Genomic DNA, 16,347 nt, shown 5'->3' with positions numbered 1-16,347 from the left:
CGGAGCCAGGTGCTTTTGGCATCTTTTGTCTTGGTAAAGACGAAGATTAACAATGGAAACATTCATCTCTTGTTTTGTACAATAAAAAATGGTGTTAAAGATGATTTTTTTTTAAGAAAGATGGTGTTTGGCGCCTGTCGGCTAGGAGATGATTACCTAGATAAATATGTAACCAGATCAGAAATTGATCCTACATGTCTAAAGTTCATGAAACTTTGGAGGATTTCTTTTTACTGTCATGATATGTCACTATGTGTGATCATGCAAACATGTGCATGCAATCAGTCATTTCCGTGCTGGTATGCAATGCTAGATTTGGATGCATTTAGTGGCATAGCACGCATTGTATATCAACTCTTCATTTCCATGATGGTAGTCTCAAGTTGGATTCCCTAAGTAGCACAGATTATACTGCCCACTTTGTGGTCCTATCCTGTGCAATTCACTTGCAACCCCGATATCCCCTATCCATATGGGAAGATCCATTCAAGAACCATATTTAGCTTAAACAGGTGAGACAATAGCTGCTTCTCTGGTTAAGAAACAACCGTGAGAGTCAAGAGGATAACCAAAATGATGGCTATTAAACTGTCAAAAGTTCAATGTTAGTACTTTCAGGAGGATGACATTTGTCTGCAATAATACATTTAAAAAATAGAACAATAACAGAATTATTTCTATTTACAATCATCCATCCATGCCCCATAAATACAATCAATTCTGTTCCTCAAATTACCCTCAAGCTCCATTAGAAGCCAATAAGAATGATTCAGAAAGAGAATCTAAAATCTATCAAATTATGAATCATAATCATAATTTGATTATTTCAAAATTTATTTGCTTTTATTGATGAATATATATACATAGGACAATCCTACCTGGACAGCCAAGCATAATCATTAACTAGTTCTCTCCCTCGTCTACCAAGTATTGAATGGAAAGAATATATAGAATTTTATCCTTCTAACAGGCACTTGAGACTATGAAGCCCCTCGGCAGAAATACTTCTCCTGACACTTGCCCGTTGTATGATAGAAGGGGGAGGCGGCTCCAAGTGAAAACTCACCAGAACAACTGTCAAATTGTCTGTTGCACCTCTTTTTTTTGCTTCTTCAACTATTAATTTGCAGCACAACTTCACATCATTGTGCTCCTGGAGTCGCCTCCTTGTAAAATCTATGGCATTTTGGCTGGAAAAAACATCCCATATTCCATCACTACCGATGATCAAAAACTCATCTTCCTTGGTCAATATTATCATTTTGATTTCTGGTTCAGCACTTAGGGGGCCAATTCTCTCGCCCGTTTCCTTCATACCTTCAAGGTGCCAATCGCCTATCGCCCGGGTGACACCCAGTTGACCATTCAGATAACCATCATCAATGGATCCACCCAGAGATTCAACTCGTCTCCTCTCTTCCATGCAACAAGGCCTATGATCCTTCGACATCTCTGTAGCTATTCCACGCCTTGATAGTACTGCCCTAGAATCCCCAGCATTTGCCACAAGTAAAGACCTGTCAAAGATAAGATCATCCTTTCAGGCAAAGCAAAAACCATATATGTTGATTCAAACATATATTAAAAACAAATTACAAAATGTCCAGATTATGCACACTAATAAATCTCTTGGATTGATTCACTTCTCCAAACATACACTGAATTGTGTAATGTCACCTTTCTCAATGTCTCTCTTCATTTTGTTAGTTGCCAACCAGAAAAATGAAAAAAAAAAAAAAAAAAAAAAGATGAAGAAGAAGAAAGAAGGGGCAGAAAAAAGCACAGTAAGGCCAACCAGAAAACTTCAGAAGTGCTTACCTCCCAGATATCATTGCAGTGATAGCAGTAGTGCCAGAAGCCAGGGTAGACTTTGCAAATGCAGCATCAGTCTCCATGAACGACCTGGTGACAACTTTCACAAGTTCTAAGGGAAACTCAGCATCCTCAACAATAACTCTAGGCAAATGATCACGGACAAATTGAGATGCATCCTGTCCTCCATGCCCATCAAAAACCTGTTGTTTTTTATGTCAAAAAAGAGGATGCTTATGTATGCTTGTGAGTTTATTTTTCTCTGATACTTTATTTATCATAAAGTGATTTGAGAGCATTAGTTTTGGGACAAAACGAGTTTCTAATCTAACAGTTAGCTATTAGGTTAAAGGTCATATTTAAATAGAACATAAGTAGACAAGATCTCCATCAAGAGCGTCAAATACCCTTTGTATATTTTCTTTTTTAACAACTCTTCATCAAATTCATCTTGTCTCATTTCTGTTTTATCATCCTTGCTTTGCATAGATTATAGTGCTAAACTAAGAACATAACACAAAAAGAAGACAATACCACTAGCATCTGATGGCTCCAAAGTTGAAAGATTAAACTGATGGCTGACTCAATTCATGTTAGGTTTATATGCTAAGAAAAATTTTATGCTTTTGTTCAGGAATTTGTTGCTTTCAGGTTCATCCAAAATTATTACTGCGAATTTTAAGATGGCTTATGTTAAGAAGCAGCAGCAGTAACTTCCAATCATTTGTTAGAAGCTATAGTTTCCAGCGTTTTTTGTGCATCCAGAGAATAACGTTTAAAAATAAGTAGATGAGATGACTTCAGAGATGACAGAGTTTATTTGTCTTTCCAATTAAGTCAGCTACATGAAAGTAGCTTATCTGAATTATTGCAAGATAACAACTGTATAAAGGTTCTATTCCTAGATCAAAATTTGAACAAGAGTATTTAAATTATCTCCATATTATAAAATAAATCACAAATGCATAAGAATAAAATAGCATAAAGGCAGAGATGTTGGAAAATCAAACAGGACAATATATAGAAAAAAGGATGGTTTATAAACTTACACCATAGAAGGAAACAGCTTCTTCGCTCATTAAATTACAACCAAAATTCTTAGCCAAGTCCGCAATGCATATATGAGTATCCTCCATATAGGGACGACCCCCAATATCAGACCACTCTCCTGACCGAAGAGTGGGAACAAAATTTGTCAACAAGTCATGTTTTCTGTCTGTGGCAACTGCATCTTCAGAAATGCATTCCAGCTGAATGAAACACAAACGAGAACGAGCCTATCAGAAAAATACCATAAAAGAAACCTGCAGAAAGGCATTGTCAAGGAAGTGAGGGTAATAAATGAACTTAATCCTATCCAGATACAACTGCATAGGATATGAATGTGTTGATTTCACTAATTAATAGTTCCCCTAAGAGGTAAAACTTCACAAAAACAATGGCAAACTAGAAATTATAAATGCAGGATGCACACTTCTAAAATTGATTGCATTGGGAGGTGGCAGGCAGCACAGGTGAAGTTAAGAAGAGATAAAGCCTTAAACAAAGAATAATAGTGTAATAGCATGACTACCAATTCCATCGAGATATCACTCTCTAATTACCCACGGTCATGGGTTGATTGAAAACACTACAGAATATAACTCTAAATTATGAACATACTTCAACTATACTCCTAGTTAGACCCTAAATATCAGAGTGTATACTACTGAGTTCAACACCACTTGAGTGATGTTCAATATATTTGAACATTTTTGGAAGAAAGGTAGATCATAAGCTGGCATATCCTTTGCACAACATTTGGCTAAATCCTTGTATCTACAATCTGTCAGGAATTTTTCCCCTTAAAAAGAGTGTTGGCAAGGAACACCTTGTACCCCTGACATCAATTTATCTATTCCTTAAAAAGTCAAGAATAAGAAGTCTAATTTACATTTGTGTTGAATTGGTTCCAGAGCCAAACACAAAGATCACTCTTTATTTGATTTCATAGGTTACAATGTCAAAGAAGTCACTTCCTTTCTGTCCTAACATTATCAGAACACACTTCCAACTTATTCAAAAACTGAATATAAGTGAATATGCTATTATGAATACATGACAGATGAATCTGACATAAAACTGAATATAAGTAGCTGATGGAACTGGGATAATCCATCAAACATGCAATTATGAGTAGTGATCAAAGTGCCTACACAGGGAAGAAGGTATCAAAAGCTTAATGCAGCCAAGAACACATTTACAGCAACAAATTTCTCAACTTGAAGCAAAAGACTAACCAAAAAGACAAGCACCCAAAACAGAATTATAAGAAATTGTCTCACCAAAAGCAACTTTCCTTTAAAAAAAAAAAAAAAAAACAAAAATTATTTCAGGAAATGAAGTTGGATACTAACTTCATTGCTGCCACTGACCACAGCCGGGGGAGAGTCTTTATCAGCCCAATTCTCCATCTGGGAACAGAAGAAACCACCCCTACAAAGCAAAGGCCAAGGCTTTTTGTTGTTGCTTTCATCAAGTTCCTCCATTTCTTGGCTGACCTGCTCTGCATCTTTAACATACATGATGGTGACACTGTTGATAAGACAAGAAGGGGAAAATGGTAAATGTATATTTCAGCTTGCTTCTCAGCCAGTTGTTAAGCGTATCCAGGTAACAGGAGCCAAAAAAAAAAAGAAAAACAAAGAGAGAGATAAGAGAGAAAGAATCAAAAGGAAAATAATGGACTGGAGAGAAGATTCTTGACAATATATAGCATTGGTTGGGACTTTTTGTGAGATAAAAATGCCTTGCTTATTACTATTTGTGCTTATATATTATTATAATTATGATGTCAATGAAAATAACAATTCCAGATTTTTCTTATGAAAGTGTGGCTGAAAATCAGTTGTGTTGGCAAGGTTGGGTTTTCCTTAATTATTTTTGTCTTCTTTTCCTATAACTTTTTCCTTCTTTTTCAAATGCTGGCATCGTGGCTCAAAAATGTCTTCCCTCTAAAATTACCTGCCTGACCCTATCTTTTTTTCTTAAATATAATAAGTACATAATAAAATTTGTAGAGTTCATTATGTTTGTTAATAAAAATAGGAAGAAATAGAAGGAAAAGTTGGAGGAAAAAAACAATTTTGTCTCATTGATATAGAAATGAAATTTGAAGAGCCAAGACATAGATTTATTTCCATATTTCTATTCTTTCCAAATCCAATCTTTTGACTATTAAAAAGAAAACATTATTCTAATTAACAATTAATCATTTTAATCATAATTTTATTTTCAATTATATTTTTCATCTTTCATATCAAATATTGGTGTAAATTTTCATTTACAATCAACAAGATGTTATCTCCAAATATCTTAAACCCATTACCCTTTAAATTTTCATATAAATTTCTCTTTTTTTTATTGACATTTTGATCCAAAAAAATTTATCCAAATTTTGTTATACCTTTCATTTTCTTCAAACTGATATAATATTATTGAATTTTTTTTTTTTAAAAAAAAGTGGTTTGTTTGAACCTAAATTTGTAATTTTCTAACCCCTAAATGTTAGGTACCTAAATGTCAGACAAAAAACTAAAGTTCCACATATTATTGTTTATTGACTTGTTTTATAACAATGTGAAATTCATGCTGCTTAAGACTTTTTGCACTTTATTAAAAATTTAATGGGTCTCTGCTTTATTTTCTTTTTCTGAGTACACATATTTTTTTATTATAACACTTAACTAAAAGCTAGGAACTTTGGGAAAACATAATTTCCTCAAATTTTGAATATAATATTTTTTTTTCCTTGCCAGAAATGGAATTTCAAGAAAAGACGGTGTCTGAAAGGGCTAATGTAATTGCAATAATATTAGGGACAAATCTAATTTGTTTTTCCATAAATCATGGGGGTTTGTTTTATTTTAGTGTTAATAATTGATTCAAAAAGATTTGACAGTGAAGTTTTGGGCAATCGTATCCAAGCGTGAACTAGAAGACAAGGAATGGGGGAAGATGATGCAAAGAAAAATACAACAGAGATTTCTCTTTTGCTTTCCATAAAGCCATTGACATCCAAAACAAAAAAAAAAAATCTTTGAAAAATAAAATATCTTCCTTGTATATATATATATATGTTCAAAGATTCAACATTGGGGTTGTACATTGTTGCCTTTGCACTAATGGTCACTAACCAAAAAGTTGCTTCTTTTCTTAGCCAATCATACTTGCCTTTTATTAGTAATGTAAATGTGAAGAATCTTAGTTCCAATGATGAAAAACTTTGTTACTTTTGTATGGAAGATGGAAAAAAATATTAATTTTATTGGGTAAAATGAAAATAAGATAAATTCGTTTAAATTTATTCATATAACTGTTTACAAAAAGTTTGGGTAATATAATTTTAATTAGCCATCGTAATTTTAATTAACCATCACGAACAAATATTCATTTTGTTCTTGAATACTTTTTTCCTTCTCCCAAATTTTGATTTTAGTATATATAATATTACATTTTTAATTTTTTTAATAAATTTGATATTTTATAATTTTTAATATCAAAAAAATAAAAAGTCATGAAAAATAATTTTATAATACAAAAAAGTAAAAAATTTTAAATGCTAAAATAACATAATTTTATAGATTAGAAAAGAAAAAATTAAAAAAAAAATGAAACAGAGTATAATTGTTTCACCTTGTAATCGAATGGTAAAATATAGCTAGTCTTAATATTCTTCTATTTTCTTTTTAAAAAAGTCAGAGCTTAGGAAAAAAAAAAATTGGGCAGGGAGATAAATTACGCACGGTTGAAAATGCCAAGGAATCAGATTGTCGCTTTGACTACGTGGCATGATGTGATCCTACAGAGGATATGTTGCGTGTTACGGTTGCATCACTAATTATTTCTTCATTTGGATTGTCCTTGTCCTTAACCTTATTTCATTGTAAAAAAGAAAAAAAGGCTAAAGTGGCGTTCAAAGCAAGATTATCGATGCCGTAGTGGTGAATATTTCAGTTTTCTTATATTGTTCAGCATTCTCCATCTATTTTGCAGCCAGGTTGACTTCACCACATCTACTTTGTTATTATTATTTTTTCTTGGTTTCCAGGGAGACAGACAGAGCCTTACAACAAGGAGAGAGGGGGGAGGCTGGGTCGAACCTCAGCCTTATGTCTTCTACTTTTATTATTATTTATTTGGATAATGGAGGTCATGATAACGTAACTAGAACGGCATAAACAACTAGAAATAGAAACTCATCAACAATACCAACTGCAGGACGCTGTTCTCTCCATTGGCAATAAAGTAAAAATATTATGACAGTTGCTGCAGTGAATGAAATTCTGTAAGCCTAAACAATGTCAAAAACCTTTTCAAACAAAGAGAAAATGAAAAGAAAGTGACTGCAGCAGGAAACCCCAAGCCCCGATGACTAAGCTAACTGAATTTGAATCAAACAACCTCAGATTCAATAACTTAATACTAAGTTCACATAGAACCAGTTTAACAACCACCACAACATTAGAAGTCGAATTTCCAGCAGAGTAGCATTACTTTGCTGAATTAATTGTCTTTATGTCCAATGTAAATTAATATCAATTGCACAACAGATGCCCACAGTATAATTTCCAGACAAGGCATCTGTCTTAAATTCCAGAAATTTCATCCATAATCTGAAGTAAGCAGTAAAGTTATTCTTGGAAAGCTGGATCATACTAATTAAGCAACAATTCAAGCCTATTTAAGAACGATACAATAGGGGGTATCTTCAAAATTTCAGATGTCCGTAATTTGATAGAAACCAAACAAAAAATGTAAAAGAAAACAAAAACAAAAAACAACTAGCAGCCAAAGATTCTTCAAATCTAGAGACAGTTCAAGAGCTTCTTAATGTCTTCTCCGTAAGTTCCTATAACACCGGACTGAAACAGAAAACTTTCAAACCTTACATTCCAGTGAAAGCTTTCTTCCCACCACCGGAAGATCCAGCAGGAATCACTTTCAGAACATTGAACCTCACAGTCTTTGACAATGGCCTGAAATTAGAAAATAATCGACACAAATTTACAAACAACCAAAATTGCCTATACCTAACTGTAAAAATGAGTAGATTCATAGAAAAATGTAAATAAAACCCTTCTCTTTAGAAGTTTTACCTGCATTGCCCAATAATGACATGATCCCCTTCCTTCACACGGAAGCATGGAGAAATATGTGCAGGAATGTTTGAATGCCTCTTCTCATACCTGAAAAAGAGAAATATTTCTTCAAAAAAAAAAAAAAACCTTGACAAAATTACCATCCTCTTAATAAAAGTAAAGCAAAAATGACGCTGGATCATGCCTTTGGTATTTCTTGATATAATGAAGGTAATTCCGTCGAACAATGATTGTCCTCATCATCTTGGCACTATGGCAAGTACCAGCTAAGATGCGACCCCTGATGGAAACTGTGCCGGTGAATGGGCATTTCTTGTCGATGTAGGTTCCTTTAGGAAACAAATATGCAAAACATTATTAAATAATAACCAACAATCATAATCTGGATATCAACTGAATTCTAAAAGCTCAGAAACATATTACACATATTCCTTCCAAACATCAGACTCTTGGTGTTAATCAAGTAAACCATCCTTTCTTTCTTATATAGAGTTCATTTTCTTATGCAGCAAAACATTTTTTTTTTTTGGTATGTTAGCATTATAAAGAGTTCATTTTCTGAAATTTCGGAGGAACGGTAACATAGAAATAAAGCAATCATTAATTAGCATGATGACCACAGTGCAATCATTAATTAGCATGATGACCGCATTCCAGCTACCTAAAGAAACCTTTACTCAGGTTAAGCTACTAAATGCAAGTAACACTCAAAACTTAAATAAATTTTACATAAACCGATCATCCATATCACCTAAAACACATACATCAATAGACATAATATTAAAGAAAAGGAAAAGCTAAAAGAAAACAAACCTTCAATAGCTTCACGAGGAGTTTTGAAGCCCAAACCAATGCTCTTCCAGAAGCGGTTCCCTCCCTTTCCCGGTCTCTTCCCTTTCCCAGATTTCTTCGAGCTGAAAACGATACAAAATCAATAAGTCCGCCTAAATGCAAAGTTCCAAGTAGGAAAAAGTAAAAAGATCAGAGATTTTTTTGTGGTAATGAATGTTAAAATTACCTTAAAAACACTTTGGGTTGCTTCAGAAATGCCTTCTCGGTCTGCAAACAAATAACGAACCAGAAATAAGAACCAAAGCAAACAGATATAAAGAGAGAGAGAGAAGGGATCTGAGTGTGAACCTGTTCGGCCATGGTTGATGAGCACTGTCGAGAGTGTGGCGCGGCTGCTGCTGCGGGCAAAAGGAAGTTAAAAATGAGAGAGGAAGCTATAAGAAACCCTAATCTTAACTAATAGCTAAGCTTTCATAAGGGATCAGTTATTTGGGCTACTTCAACAGTGACATACTAGTCCAAAACTCAACCCACGATAAGAAACGAACAACCGGAGAGTACAGCCCACTTTGTTGTGTTTTTAATGCATAGTTTATGGTTCATGGATAGACAGATATTTTTAAATATGAAACAATAAAATGATTAAAAATAATAAAAATAATAAATTTAAAAATATTATGATTTAAAATTTATAAAAAAATTATAAAAAAATTTAATAAATTTAAATATATATATATTTTTTTATCGATACGAATTATAATATATAATTTTTATATAAAATATAATATTACATATAAAATTAAAACACAATATAAATACATACAAATATATAAATTTTTAGATTTAATCATGGATACGTGACTTTGCAAATTTTCACGTAGTTTCTCAATTTTTATTTTCTAATTATTAAAACAATAAAAGTGATATAATTTGAAACTCAAATGACTATTTAACCTTTTTTTTTTTTACGAGAGAACACTATTACAAGAAAGTGATCTCACCTTCTTCTTACTTGAACTAAGTCCAGCTGATTGTATGAGAAATTTATTAAAATTTATCACATATGGCGTATGAGAAATTTATTAAAATTTGGTTTTCTTTCTTCAATTATTGACAATAGTTTAAAAAATATTAGATCTGACGTAAAATATATTGAAGATCCTTTTGTGGCTCTGTATCACTGTACGTAAAAATTAGAAGATTGTATAGAAAGTTGATTAATTTCGTTGTTTTAAATTGCCGACTGATAGCAGATATTTCTTTAAAATGATGAAATACCAATTATTCAAAAAAAGTTTTATTTATATATGATACAATCGTTGAGCTCAACACTCTTTGCAAAGTCAATAACATAGCAAATCTCCAAAGTCAAACCTCCTAGATCAGCAAATTAAAATAACTAAACCATCAACATGAAATGCAAGGCTTATGTCTTAATTACAATATCACACAGCAGCCTCCCTTGCGAGGTGGGCGAGTGCCATGGCGACGGCGATCGTGGCCGTGATGAGGAGGATCCCAAGGTGCATCTGGAGGATCCGAAGTATCTGGAGGATCCCAAGGTGCATCTGGAGGATCCGAAGGTGCATCTGGAGGTGACAGCGGTCCAGGGTGTGGATGATGTGGTCCATGCGGCGGCACATGGTGTGGATGATGAACTGGTGGATGATGGACTGTTGGATGATGAACTGGTGGATGATGGACTGGTGTATGATGGACTGGTGTATGATGAACCGGGGGATGATGAACTGGTGTATGATGATGAACTGGTGTATGATGGACTGTTGTATGATGAACCGGGGGATGATGAACTGGTGTATGATGGACTGGTGTATGATGGACTGGAGTATGGTCCATCTTCTTGTTGCAGCTACTTGGCCCTTTCTCTTTCCTTTCTTTTACTTTGACGTTGAGCAAAATTTTCGAGATAACCAACCAACATATATGGTGTTCACACCGGCATATGCGTACCAACTATCAATTACGAATCATATATGGAAAAAAATTAAAGGATATAAAAATTTCTTGAATTATAATTAAAAAATTATTTAAATTTTTATTTTTTTGTAATTAATCAATCTCTAATATTTATTTATATCAAATTAAGTATTTATTTGGATAAAAATTTAAATAATATCAATAAAATAAACAAAATTTATTACATATAATAATTAATATATATATAAATAAAATAAAATATTTTTTTCTTTTTCTTTTACTATTTTTTCTTTTGTGATCTCTAAAATCTTTTTAAGAATTTATTTATTGTAATTCGATATTATTTGATTTAATGTTTACATGATTAAAATTTGTCCGATTAAGGATTCAATTAAATTAAAATAAGAAATAAAAAATTTAATTGATTGTAATAAAATATTAAAAATTTACATAATTATTATATTATAATTAAAAATATTTTTATCTTTTAAATAAAAAAACAAAAGTTACTCACGTTCTGTTTTTTTTTTTTCTTTAATTATTATTCAAGATGTTTGTAACTTCATTTGTTGTTTTCTATTATGCTTTATGGTCATAAATCGACGGAGATTTATGACCAACGAGAATTTTGTAAATTTGTGAAAGAAAAGGGTAACCCAATTCCATCTCTTTGGTCAGTTCTCCAGTCGCCTTCTCCATCATAAATATTCAATTCTGTCCGCGTTGCTCAACTTTGCACGTGATCACGAACAGCCTGGAGCTTTTGGCTTTGCTCGATTGATTAATGAATGCAATACAAACAAACATTTATACTTTGTGGTACTCTCAATATTAGATTATGATTAGTGTTAAATTTATTATTAGAAAACACTGAAATTAAAGGACTAAGATCTGAAATATTCGAACAAAAAAAAATCTGAAATAAGTGTTTCCTTAATCAACATAAACGCCGCTGATATATCTGTAGCAAATAAGTTGAGTTTAATGCTTTTATTAATTAATTTTTACTTACAAAAACGAAATTTGCTGAAGATTGTAAGAATTTTGGGTAGGTGACAAATAGAAAAAAGGAACTTAAAATTTTCAATTGTTGAAGCTTGCAAGAAAAGACTTCGGAAATTTTCAATTGTTGAAGCTCGCAAGAAAAGACTTCGGCCCTTTGGAAGTGGAAGTTAACAGATAGGAAGGGCCATGGGCGAGAAAGGCTGCCTAACATGGGCTAGCGGAACTGCTGGTTGCCCCCAATCCTTTTGCTAAGATGGGCTGGCGTTACCGCTTTTTTGTCTAGTTATGTAAGCTGCTTGTTCACTTGTGATATATGTGTGTGTGTGTGTGTGTGTGTGTGTAGGAAGGGCCATGGGCGAGAAAGGCTGCCTAACATGGGCTAGCGGAACTGCTGGTTGCGCCCAATCCTTTTGCTAACATGGGCTGGCGTTACCGCTTCTTGTTCACTTGTGATATATATGTGTGTGTGTGTGTGTGTCGGGGAAGGGCCATGGGCGAGAAAGGCTGCCTAACATGGGCAGGTTGCCCCAATCCTTTTGATAACATGGGCTGGCGTTACCGCCTCTTGTTCACTTGTGATATATATGTGTGTGTGTGTGTGTGGGGGGGGGAAGGGCCATGGGCGAGAAAGGTTGCCTAACATGGGCTAGCGGAACTGCTGGTTGCCCCCAATCCTTTTGCTAACATGGGCTGGCGTTACCGCTTTTTTGTCGAGTTATGTAAGCTGCTTGTTCACCAAGGGAAGCTTAAAAGTAAAAATTTTTTGCTAAGCATACATATCCGAGTATGTTGATTCTCAATCTTGGAAAACAAATTTTATTTAAAAAAAGTGTATATGACAAGTATTGTGAAAAAATACTGAGAAATTATGGTTTAAAATTTTAGAATATTTGGCATTGCTATGAAAAATTGTTGTGAGAGAATAAAGTGTTTCCAATGAACATGATGTGAAAAAATAATGAATGACTTATTTTTAACATTATTTGAGTAAATTAATATTAAGATATATAAAAGAATAAATTATTTAAAATTTAATCTTGATAAAAAAATATATTTACTTGAATATAGAGATTTACTTCCCAAAGCTGAATAGTTATATATATATATATATTATACAAATATATAGTTTTGCAATTAATAAATTATTTAATGATTATTTAATTATTTAATAAGCATTTTGAATTAACAATATATTATATTATTTAAAAGAGTTTACAGCTTTGATTAAGTTTTTATTATTTTCTTAATTGTTACAATTATAATCAAATATTATAATTATATAATTAACTATTGTAATATAATTAAGTTTCAGTCATTGAATAATCAACAAATAAGTTAGAACATAATTGGACAATCAAATCCACATATAGTGGAATTTGATCCCAAGATCTTCAAATTCTAGAACTTTCTTCTTGTCATTAAATTTTACTTAGTTACTTAGTAAGCTTAATTAAAAGACTTTCACCTTTAAAAATTTAGACTTACTCAAAGCTGAAAATAAAAGCATGTGACAAAATAGAAAAAGCTACCAGATGAGTGCATGTAATATTGTCCATTAGAAAAAAAAAAGTTATCAAGCCAAATTCCGCCAACTCTAGCCAACTAAAACAAATTAGAAAAGCCAAACTTGAGAATTTCAAGTGTTAATAATCATGTTCTTAATTGGATGTTAGGATGCCAAATTTAACACCTTAATTTTCTTTTTTCTTATGTGTGTGTGTGTGTGTGTTTTTTTTTTTTTTTTGCAAGTTTGAAGTTTCAAGAAATCATGAGTGGTTATCAACCAACATCTAGCATTTTCAGGATAGTAGAATAATGTCCAACTGCAAATTACACATGAGAAGACTAGAAAAAGCCTTCAACCTAATATAAAAAATAATTTTTAAAGAACAACAAGAACAAGAAGCGTTAAATTCTTTTAAGCTTTTCAAACTTTTCTTTAATTTAGTTTAGCTTAGTTCTTAGTTTTTTAGTTTCAACCATCAAATTTGTAAATTCCTTACCTCTCTTGTAGTTAACAGAAGTGAGAACCTTTACATCGTTTAATCAATGTCAGATTGCTAAACTTACATTTGAAAATTGTCTCAACACTTATATATTAGTAAATGATCATATCACATACTTAATTTGTCAAACACTTTCTGCTTTTTAACTCCAAAGAGGCATAATTCAAGCACCTTTGCATTTAATTTCACTAGGCATGAGCAGTAGCACTGCAACCGATGGTTTCACTCACGAAAAACATTTTATGAAGGCCTTATGATCAGGTTAAAGAAGCTCAAATTAATTTGTAGTAAGCATTTTGATAATTTTATACCATGGGGATATGTGTTACAGGAAAAAAAGGAAAACGAACCCCACGAAAAGAATGATGTGCAGTGAAAAGCAGAGGACATCGTGTAGTGTAGATATGGAACTACTCCCATATATAATTTATTTGATTAACATACATAGAAGATAGAACTTAGAAAAACATCAGTACAAAGATCAAGTCAGGCTTCCCACTTTTCACGGCATACCTCAAAAAACACATGATACAAGTAATGTAAGGGCATAGTTCTTATCTGATCAAGCACTTGATGATCCTTATTCCTCTCTAATACCTTTTATTACAGCAAACTAACATTTATATAACCCTACCAAACCATGCACCTGCTTAGCAGTGCCCGCCATGGCCGCCGTGGCCACCATGGTGACCTGGCCCACCCGATGGAGGTCCATGTTGTCCCGGTGCAGGTCCTTGGTGACCTGGACCACCCGGTGGAGGTCCTTGGTGACCCGGACCTCCCGGTGTTTGTCCTTGGTGACCCGGACCTCCCGGTGTTTGTCCTTGGTGACCCGGACCTCCCGGTGGAGCTCCTTGGTGACCCGGACCACCTGGTGGAGCTCCTTGGTGACCCGGACCTCCCGGTGGAGGTCCTTTTTGGAACCGGGAGGAGGAGGACCCTGATGCTGAGGAGGTCCGTGAGGATGATGCATCTTCTCTTCTCTACTTTTGTAGCTGGTATTCTTCTTAGCTTTTTTGGAACCGGGAGGAGGAGGACCCTGATGCTGAGGAGGTCCGTGAGGATGATGCATCTTCTCTTCTCTACTTTTGTTGCTGGTATTCTTCTTAGCTTCTTGGTGTGGTGAAACTCTTTAACAAGACTATTGAATTTACTAGTGCTTGAGTCCTAGATTTGAAGATAAGGTTATGATAAGAACTTTACTCGGAGGCCCGTTAATGCATAGTTGCACGTTGTCGGCATGTTCTTTTGTTTGAGATATTTTATTTCTAGTGCTACGAGCTTTTTTGTGGTTATTATTCTCCATTCACACGATGAGGTCAAGAAATTTTTTAATTCATTTAAAGATCATGAATAAAAATTAGATTCTCTTTCTTTTCTGTATGAAATATATATTTTCTTATCTAAAATTTTATTAACAAAACGTTTACCCTCAACTTTGATTTATTTAAAAAATAATCAATTGGTATCATATATATAAGCTGAATCCGTGTCTTCAATCCCAGTCCAATGTTTATCTACCGTTTTTGTTTTTTTGTCCAATCATAACCAATTATATAAAATACATTTGAAGTAAATGCTTGAGTTATATATGATATCAAATCAAGTAAATAGTATAAATGGTTAGTGAGGCATATTACACATCTCCCATGCCTTTGCTCAAATAATTAAGCATTCCCAATTCCAGAGACCAAAATTAAAATAATATATATTCAATTATTTAGACATAAAAGGATAGTAAAAGAAACCAAAATTAATAATTACAAGCAAATAATGAACAACATCAAAGAAAGAAAAAAAAATTATATATATATATATATGCCCATGATGTACAGACCAGACAGCAATAGATAGAAGGAAATGTGCTACTTTGTATTACATCATACTTTGTCACTTGAAAACAGGGACGGATTCAACATATTTTTTCGGTGGGAGTAAATTTATTATATAATATATTTACTTAAATTTTTTTAATGTAAAGATAATATTTTTTAAATGTAAAATGAACTTTTAATAAAAAAATTTAAAATATTTCTTACAATATCAAATATATACAAAATTTAAATAAAAATTAACATAAATATAACAAAATTTTATAATATTAAATACATCGAATATTTAAATATCAAATAAACATAAACACGTAATATTATTATTTTTCAAATGAAAATAGCACTATATGATTGAGTTAAATAGTTTTCATAGATAAAAAATGTAAGATTGTTTTTTTCATTATCAATATTAATATATATATTTATTCGATTTCAATATTTTCTTTAAAATTTACTTTCTCTTGCTAATGATGTTTGTCCTTAACTAATTTAAATCAAATATTAATTTAGTTTCTCTATAGTTTATAAGACATAAGATAAGATATGAAAATACAAAATAAGACCAACAACATGATATATAGTTTTATAGATATTTTAACTTTTTGAATAATTTTAAAATTGATGCTAGTTTTTTTTTTTTTTTTCTAAATTTTAGATTGTTAGATTACATCTCTACAACTTTGTTAAAATACATCTATACAACATTGTTTTACGTCAAATATATATTATTAAAAATTTTAACTAATATTAAATAAATACCTTACCACATTATCAATATAAAAGAAAAACAACAAGAGAAAAAAGTAATTTGATATTTTAAAA

At 32.4% G+C, this 16,347-nt stretch overlaps 2 protein-coding genes across 2 annotated transcripts; both read right to left on the bottom strand.

The window, feature by feature from the left end:
- Positions 1-631: 631 nt before the first annotated feature.
- Positions 632-4,535, bottom strand: LOC111285456 (putative protein phosphatase 2C 27). The gene is made up of 4 exons (XM_022874928.2): positions 4,209-4,535; positions 2,862-3,062; positions 1,819-2,015; positions 632-1,517 (listed from the first exon to the last, which is right to left on the bottom strand). Exons 1-4 carry the CDS (start codon positions 4,374-4,376, stop codon positions 956-958), a joined length of 1,128 nt encoding a protein of 375 aa, XP_022730663.2. The 5' UTR covers positions 4,377-4,535; the 3' UTR covers positions 632-955.
- Positions 4,536-7,484: 2,949 nt separating this feature from the next.
- LOC111285043 (small ribosomal subunit protein uS17) lies at positions 7,485-9,218 on the bottom strand. The gene is made up of 6 exons (XM_022874262.2): positions 9,093-9,218; positions 8,971-9,011; positions 8,766-8,866; positions 8,137-8,281; positions 7,950-8,039; positions 7,485-7,829 (listed from the first exon to the last, which is right to left on the bottom strand). The coding sequence occupies exons 1-6, from the start codon at positions 9,102-9,104 to the stop codon at positions 7,739-7,741; spliced, it is 480 nt and encodes a 159-aa protein (XP_022729997.1). The 5' UTR covers positions 9,105-9,218; the 3' UTR covers positions 7,485-7,738.
- Positions 9,219-16,347: the final 7,129 nt, after the last annotated feature.

This window comes from Durio zibethinus, chromosome 6 (genome assembly GCF_047325235.1).
Source record: "Durio zibethinus cultivar Kanyao isolate XHJ-2024 chromosome 6, ASM4732523v1, whole genome shotgun sequence".
Classification (NCBI taxonomy): Eukaryota; Viridiplantae; Streptophyta; class Magnoliopsida; order Malvales; family Malvaceae; genus Durio; species Durio zibethinus.
The sequence above is the reverse complement of the archived record's forward strand: the minus strand, read 5'-3'. Positions and strand labels throughout refer to the sequence as shown.